The 8,730-nt window shown below is 43.7% G+C and overlaps 1 protein-coding gene across 4 annotated transcripts in view; it reads right to left on the bottom strand.

Annotated features, from left to right (window-relative positions):
• CACNA1B (calcium voltage-gated channel subunit alpha1 B) overlaps positions 1 to 8,730 on the bottom strand; it is a 644,201-nt gene continuing 635,471 nt past the window's right edge. For 3 of the 4 annotated variants that reach the window (XM_019510484.1, XM_019510481.1, XM_019510482.1), the window contains exons 45-47: positions 6,036 to 6,243; positions 5,525 to 5,736; positions 1 to 1,509 (exon numbers count right to left, since the gene is read on the bottom strand). In XM_019510484.1, coding sequence (XP_019366029.1) covers positions 970 to 1,509; positions 5,525 to 5,736; positions 6,036 to 6,243 — 960 coding nt within the window. In that variant the 3' untranslated portion in view covers positions 1 to 969. The remainder of the gene's footprint in view (positions 1,510 to 5,524; positions 5,737 to 6,035; positions 6,244 to 8,730) is intronic. The other variant, XM_019510483.1, reaches the window with a different exon arrangement.

Here is an 8,730-nt window from a genome sequence, read left to right as displayed (position 1 = left end):
TTTTTTTTTTTTTTTTTACTTTTTTGCTAAATCAAGCTTATATTGTAAACAAGACAAAACAGTGAGGGTGTGTTGCAGTTGACAAGAGGAACAGAAATAAAAGTACCAGCAGCAAGGAAACAGTCCTTACAAAGTAGCTCTCTGTGGCTTTATCGTATGTCAATGTGAAGGACCCAAAATGGCAAGTAAAATAAAATAAATCCACACAGAAGAGTGTTACACCAGAGAGTCACAGGCGACGGAGTGCTTTGTCAGCTTGAAGGTTTGTTACTGGCTCCATTGAAAACAATTGCTGTTATTGAACATCAAGTCTTGAAAAGATTGTCCTCTGTTCAGATGTGTGTTTCTCCTCTCTCAGTTTCTTAGGTAGATCACTTCCTTCTTATCATTTGAACGAGATAAAATACAGATGTGATTTTGTACATGACTGTCAAGTCTCATCCCCAATGCCCACCCTGACAAGAACAAAAAAAAAAGCCCAGCAGAAGCTACCCCAATCTTGAAAAGGATCAACAGTCCTTTTTTTTCCTGTTGGCAGGGTTCAGACCTCCTCTCTCTCAGCTTTTCACATAATTTGCAGATTTGGCATCTGGTGCATGTCATTACGTTAGACAAGGCAGTAGGTAGGTGAGACAGAGAGAGGGAAAAGAGAGAGAGAGAGAGAGAGAGAGAGAGAGGGAGAGGGAGAGAGGATGCTCTCTCTACCCCCATCTTCCCCAAATAATGATCTTCCATTATTTATTAATTTGTCTAGTGCAAAAGAAAAAGAAGAGAGAGAGAGGCTGAATGAGTGTCTCAGACAGTGTCAGGTTTGGGCACAGACACACTTCTTGCGGTGGGATTTTCCTTCTGGGGGTTGCTTCCTCACTCCCCAGCCCTGGGTACCAAGTGTGTCTGAGTGTACAGCCTGCCAGATGATAAAACTCATCAATTTTAAAAGCACACACCTGCAATGGTTTTGCCTTTATGCTAGCACCAGTCATCCTCATCAGCTTCATGGTAATAGCTGCGTCCTCTGGAGCCTGTCCCAGGGCCTGTGTTGAGGCCCAATGTGTAGTGGTAGCCATTGGGAACCCTGCGGATTTGGTGAGACTGGGAAGTCAAGGACGAGACGTAAGAAGTCCTTGAGGACCTTCCTGAATTGGTTGCAACAGCCTCCTCAAAGGTGAGCGTGTCCTCTGGAACAACACGGTATGGACTGTCACTATCATCTCGGTGTCCAAGGTAAGGGTCAGAACCGATGCGGGCCACCATGGTGTGTGAGTGGTTCTGGGAGTCCCCATGCAGTAAAGCATTGTGCTCAGACAAGCCACGGCTCAGGCGTCCCGGGGAGAAAGTGGGCAGGCCGGTTTGGAAACTGGTGAAGTGCACGGGCGAGGAGTTAGCGGTCTTGTAAGTGATGCTGGGGCGAGGGGTCAATGGAGTCTGCGGGAGCTGCCTCCGACCACGGCACGGGGTGCTAGCACCAGATGTTGACATCAAGGGGCTCCCATTAACTGAACCACTACCCTACATGAAAATTGGAACAAAGCAAATCAAAAATAAAAAAGGAAACACCAGACAGACACAAAGGCACATGGGTATAAACAGAAGGACAAGCGACAGGAGGGAGCGACAAGTCACAAGAGGAAAGAAAAACGAAAAAGAGAGAGTTTAGACAAGCACAGTCAGGGGAAGGAGGTTGTAAAGAAGCAGTTAAAACAGAGATGTAAAGAGCTAGAAAACCAAAATACTGTGAGCGGTAAGTTAGAACAGAAGGAGTCAGAGCATTAGTAGGACGCAAACTAGAAGACGGCTCCAACAGAAAGGGACACTGTCCAGAGGAAAGGCATACACACTGTACATAGTCTTTACATGCCCCTTACCTGAGCTATTAAATGGAGCAAGTCAAACACTCAGTTTTGATTTTTTGTACAAGGTTCATACAAAAAATGAAAATTGTTCATAATTTTGCAAACATTTTACAGTGTTTCAGGTTCTTAGGAATGGAAAGTATCAAGCTTCTGATTCTGTGATCTCAATAAACAGCATATTTTGTTTTGTAGGTAGTTCAGTGTAGAATTAAAATAGCCACTTTTGGGGTGTGGGGGGGGGGAAACACATGAAAACTGTTTTGACCAGCTGTATTCTTTACAAGGGGAAATTTAAGGGGCAAAACTTACTTAGAGTCTGTTACTTTCCAAAAGCTTTATTTTTGATTTTCAGGTTATATATCAATGTAAAGGTCTCCATTCTTGGCCAGATCTTGTTCTTATTAAAAGTAATTCTGTGGAAGTCACCCTAGTTATATTAGAGCCAAGTCCTTGTGCTGGTGTTTCTATTTGTAACATCATATGGAAGTACATGAGCTTTTTAAAGAGTGCTTTTATGAGAATGTGCTTACTTCTGATTTTGCAAAAAACCATCTGATACAGACATGCTTTATTTAAGAACTGAAGCTCTTCATCCACATAAAAGTAACAGGTTATTTAAATACCCGTCCTGTTCTGCACATTTTTTAATGCATATTCAAGGATGAATTTAATGGTAGTAGAAGATATCAGTAGTAATGGTACTACTGGTACTACCTTAATGGTAATAGAAGATATTTTAATATTTGTATAATACATTTTAAAAAGTCAAAAGTCTCTCTCTTTGCCCCCCCCCTCCAAATATATAAATAATTTAACATTCGCAGATATGTGTATGTAAGGGGGTAAGGGAGTCATAGTACATGGTTGAGCTATGTTTGCTGACAACCTTGGATGTGGCTTCATATGTAGTTTGTATTTGTTATGCCATATTTCCTGTGATTTGCACCTTTTAGTATACAGAAGCTGTGCCTTCTGGTATTCTTTCTTCACCTTCTTCCTCTTCCTCTTTAGTTTTGCCATACATCTCCCCTCAATGGCTATACTTATTCACATACAACTTCAGGCCAAGAATTTCAAAAGTGACTAGCCATAGTGGGTGCCCAACATGAGATGTCTTTCAAGAGGCAAGTACCTGGGTCTCACTGAAAAGCTGGCCCCTTTTAGGGTGTCTCAAGCTGTGCACCCCAAACTCTCAACCTCTGTCCTTTGTCTCCCAGTCTAGACGCGTTTCATCAATCCCCATTACCATTAGTTGTGATTCTGGGAAATAAGCATTAGGGGGAGGCTGGCCGAGGACAGTAGCTCTCTGTTGCTGACAGGACTGTGAAACTAGCTAGTAAGGTGGTCAAGGCTCCCAGAGACAATTTCTGCAAACTATCAACTTGAAGATTGTCTGTTCATATTAATACTGACAGGAGCTGAGCCTGCAGCATAGGAGTGGAACTCGGTAATTATTTTTGATGAAGATTGAATTCACCAGAAGGGAGCTGGGGGGCACTGAGTTTTTTCAATATTATCTTGTATTAAGAAAACATGTGGCATTGAAACAAGACGCTTCTTTCTTCCCTCCTCCAAATGATCTCAGGTATTTGTGTTTGAAAAGACATGATGGACAAACTAAATGTTAGAGCACTTGTGCAAACGTCTTAATAAAGAGCAACTCGAATTCACTACTGAAAAACTATTAACTTCTGGGAAGCTTTTTTTGTAAACTTGAAAAAGGAGAGTTCTCAGAGCGAAGGGAAAAATTACAGGATCAGAAAGAAAATTCATCTGAGGAACAGAAGACTAGGGGGTAGGATAAGATACACTGAGGGAGCTCAGGAGATGGAGCTGAAATAAACCTGCTGGATCACTGTGTTTGGGTCCCTCCTAGGAGACGGTGCACTTCTGGATATGTCTGATATCAAACTTACATTACACTCAGCCAAAAAGGTACAATAATTTTACAAAGTACGGTCCATTCCCTGGATATTGCAATGTGTTTCAAAGCAGTGGTAAGGCATTAAGCATGTGTTAGAGCTGACACCCAGCTTCAGAGGCTATAACCTATTTGCCTCATAGGGACCAGGAGTATAAAACACATCAGGGGAAAGAGAAGTCCTGAATGGGTGGCACAGGTTATTATGCCTTTTTATGCCTTCCCTGTTTTATTCCATAGGCTCTCACCCACACAGTGAGCATGAGTCTTTCTTCATCTCAGCTATCCATATTTTGAGAGCTGACATTGCCGTGGGGATGCATGGCTGTGAAGCTAACAGTACCAATCAGCCCAGCTAAGACAAGCCGTCAGTCATGCTTCACTGACAGGTTGTAACTTTAGGCAGACTTCTCAGACTGGCTGCAGCATTCTCCCCCTCCAGAGCAATGGATAGACATTATTTTGACATGCACTTAGGAGTCTATCTGGCAACTGCTGAGCCCCCCTCAGCTTCCTTTTCTGGCCTAGTTTTTCTTCCCTTCCCTCCCTTACCTGGGGGAAGGCAGAGAAATGTTGCCTGGACAGAACTGAAGCAGACAGAAGCAGCAGTTCCACAATGGAAGATTTATCTCATTTTCTTCTCTTGTACAGCTGACACGTTGATGGCACTAGGTGCCCTTCCAACTTGCTTTCGAACATTTCTGTAAGTGCATCTCACCCACAACTGTTTGCCAGTTGTAACGATCATACTATGTCAGGAGATGCTTTCAGCTCCATCTCTTGAGCTCCCTCAGTGTATCTTATCCTATCCCATAGTCATCTGCTCCTCGGATGAATTTTCTTTTTGATCCTGTTATTTTTCCCTTCACTCTGAAAACTCTCCTTTTCCAAGTTTACATAATCCTGCCATCACTTACACCCAAGGAACCCTGTAGAAGTCAGTGAGGTGGAACCGAGGTAGGATTTGACTCTCAGGACTCATTTGCTCTTTGCTGAACTGTCCTAGATTGTGTCTTTGTGGTAGGGGTTGTAGTGCTTGGGATTTCTTTGGTTAGTGCAACACCCAAGTATACATAAAGCCCTATATAAAATGGAGCAATAGGAACACAGTTAATAATGCTAGAGACCGAATATCTTAGTCTGTACAACAGACTCAGCATAAAGAAAGGGAGTTGGGCAAACTTTCCTTTCTGCCCTCCTGGCCAGCCTCAGCTGTCATATGGTGAGACCACTTCTCCATGAGCTCTTGGAAGGGAAGCCTGTCTGAAGGCTCCAGTTAGCCTTTGGCTACTCTGCACAGCATGTGGACCTATGTATATTTAGAGTCATTTCAAAAAGTGTAATATTTCCAAAAGGCAGTTAAAGTTTGAGCAATTTTGCTATATGTGTGTCATTCCCTACTTGTAACATGTCCAGCAACTAGAGTGTAACAGCTACTGCCCTTTTGAAACAGCTCCACATACAGGTGTGTCCATACCCACAGACTGTCAATAATGGTGCCAATCATGAGGGTGGTTTCTCTGGTATGGGCACACTATAAGTTGGACTAAGACCAGAAACACATTTTGCAGGAGGTCATCAGAGAGTCCTCTGGTGGCAACAATTCTCAGTTGCTGCACTGGATCTGACCCAGCAAGCTTATTGTAAAGGCTCCATTTCCCAACCCTGTTTGGTTTCTTTCTCTTTTTTTTTTTCAAGCTGGGGCCTTCCTTGAAGACCTCAGACCTTCTCCCACCAAGCACCTCCTCACCTGTCTGTGAGGCCCTTGTTCTGGTCCCCCGTTGGGTGAGGTGGGCCGGCTATGATCGGCAGATTTGGGCTGAGAATGGTCCCGGCTCCCATAGCGGTCGCAGGAGTAGAAGCGTTGTTTTTCAGAGGAAGAGGAGGAGTGCTGCTTCCTCTCTTGGGACCTGCCACGTTCCTGCTTCCTATCTCTGGAAGAAGTCTCTCCTGGCTGGGCCACTGTAACAAGGCAATTGGTTGAGGCTGTGACAGAAGTAGAAATACTCAACTAAGAGCAAATTTCCTTCGAGATGTCTAGGGTACCCCACAGTGACCCCATCCAAATGGAGCCCCTTCCTTCCTGCACTTAATGTAAGTCCCACTTCTGGGCACCACTAGTCATTAACCTGGGGGAAAGCCCCATCGAATACCCTTCCCAACCTCTGTGTTATGTGAATGGATGATGGTTAGAGAGAAATGATCCTCACAGTACAGTTCTATGGAGTATATGAAAGAAGATGGCTTAGAAAAGCTCTTACCTGCATCTCCATCAGCCAGGTGGTGGGAGGGCCTATCCATGGACTTCTGCTTCTTTTCTTTCCGTCGATGGCAGCGATGGTGATGGTGGTGGTGGACCTGGTCTGGTGGCATGCGCTCCAGGGAATAGTTGTACAGGTGCATGGGGTGCGGACGCTGTGGTGTCAATGTGGAGATGGAGCGCTTCATGGGGCTTGTGTCTGGGATGGGCTGCAAAAGACATGGAGGAAGGGGGAGCGGGTAGGAGAGAGCAGAAACCACACTGTAGTTAATTGTTTAGCCTTCAGAATGGGAAAGAGCTGTGTAGGGGTTAGGGGAAAGGAGAAACGTTAGCTGAACAGAACTGAAATGAACGGAAGAAGCAGTTGCACAATGGATGATTTAGAGCCAAATTGGGGAAACTAATGTTAGCATTACCTGAAATAGGATTTACTTCTAACTTGGGGATTGTACACAATTATTGTATCTATGTTGGAATATGCATCGTTTAACATCAGCCCTTACATAAGCATTCGTGTGAGTCACCAGCAGTGAGTTAAGAGGCTCCCAGGGCAGCAGGATATCCAAAGGTTTCTTTCACAAAGATAATTCATCAACTACCATTTCACCCTATGCTATTCCAGAGATTATGATATTCCCAATGCAATTCCAGAGAGTACAGCAGGAAGAAATCGCTATACATCAATGCAAAAGGTAAGCAAATTGGTAATGACGATGAATGAGTGGGGCAGAAAGACAGACCAGGTATCTAGTGGTTAAAGCAACAGACTGGCAAAAAAAAGCTGTTATTTCTGGCTTGAAGGAGGTCAAATATGAGACTCAAGTCACCTTAGCTGGAACTGAGGGTGAGAGAGCAGAGGATTCTCAATGAAAACGAAACCCTGCTTCATTTTTTGCTGCAGCGCGTTTTCCTGGGAAATACACTACAGCAAAAAGATGAAGCTGGGAGTGGGGGGTGGGTAACCCTCCTCTTAGTCGCAACTGTGGGATCCCAGTGGCTTTCTATGGCACCCTGTCCCATTATTTAAGGAAGCATTGTTTTAGGATTTATATTTAGAGCAGGGATTTCTTTTTCTTGGAGTAAGGAGATAACCATTCTTTTTCTCCATCCTCAACATCTTCACTCCACGAGACTGGCTGCCAGTTAAAAGCATCATAAGCTAAGCACCATAACAAAAGGGTAAGGGTGCATCTTTTGCCACTCTGGGTGGGATTTTTGTCATTTGGGCTTTCCCTGCCACTCTTCTGGCTGAGGAAGGCTATGAGAGGGATTCTCCGCTCACATCACCACGATTGATCAGTCATTGGCTAAAATCTTTCTGTTCCTCTTGTACCAGCATTGCCAATACTAGTACCAGCTCAGGCTTTGGCTTTACACTGTAAGCATTAACAAGAGGCTTTCCAAGTGTTTCATAAGTGCACTTCAGGACTGCCACAAAAATCATGCAGACTTTGCTACCTCCACTGCTGCCAATCACAGTACTAACTTTCTGTGAACGACAACACCCCTCTAAAATACTTAAGGATTTGCCAAAGTCCTGCAGAAAGCAAGGTAGATCTGTTATGATGAAGCTTTAGAGTCATGTACTTAATAATTTGGTGAGAAATGTACTGATAGTAATGCCAAGGGACGAGAGTTGGGAATTGGTGGGAAGGATAGCTCTCAGGGTACAAACACACCATATGTTTCCCTTGGATTTTACTCTGTAGCAAAGAGCGGGCAAATTGTTTGAAGGTCCCAAGCTGTCTAAAACAAGCACAATTATAACACTTGGCCACTAGACTGGAAGGGAGCTGGTATGCATTAAGCACATAGCTACCCCAACGTGAAGTGATAGTACATGCATAAGCATGTATACTGGAGAAACCTTTTCCACAGTAAATTTACTTGAGACTTTCTCAGAGAAGTCCCCTAGGGACCAGCATTTTCTCCAGAATAAATGTTGTGCATTGTGTGTTCACGCTACTTTTTCTCTGGAACAAACAGCATACTCCAAAGCAAGTGTGTTGTACGCCCACACCCTCAGCGAAGCTGCATTGCTGTTCTTTTTTATAACGCCATGGTCTTTGCCTGGGTTACCCTGCCTGCTACTCTCTGTCTGAGACCTACCTCCTGCACAACCGCTAATTACAAAGCTGACAAAACAACAAGACTCAATCTGCTTTCTTTTCTTTTTTCAGTTCTGGCCACCAGCTGTTCTGTGGCCCTAGTTTGTGGATGAGCCGGTGTCCCTCCCAGCTTCTAAGGTCTCTGCTTTGTTTAGATATTATACAAAAGCAACATGGTGGAGGGAAGATCTTTAATTATTGCAGATTCAGGCTTCCTGGACATGAAACCAGGATTTCCCCAAGTCCCTTCAACGTAATGTTTGTTTGAACGTTCACTCCAAAATGCGCCTGAAATAACAGCTGTCCCAGAGCATTTATTCTGCTCTTTGTAAATTTGCTAAGTAATCTATTTTCTACTCTGTGTTACTCTGCTTACATTGGAGTTTAGATCTCTGTTATCCCCCTGGTATTTGCACAATACAAAGCTAGCTAACATGCAGCTCCATTAATTATTTTTCATAGAAGACACCATTCCTCTCCCAGTGGGCAGTGTCAGTGACTGAATATCTTATCTTGCAGGAGAAAAAGAAATCTGAGCTGAACTTTTAACCATAGTAACCTTTTTTTTTTTTTTTTTTTTTTTTTTTT

This window comes from Gavialis gangeticus, unplaced genomic scaffold, assembly GCF_001723915.1.
Source record: "Gavialis gangeticus isolate Ggan-Ray unplaced genomic scaffold, GavGan_comp1, whole genome shotgun sequence".
Taxonomy (NCBI): domain Eukaryota; kingdom Metazoa; phylum Chordata; order Crocodylia; family Gavialidae; genus Gavialis; species Gavialis gangeticus.
The sequence above is the reverse complement of the archived record's forward strand: the minus strand, read 5'-3'. Positions and strand labels throughout refer to the sequence as shown.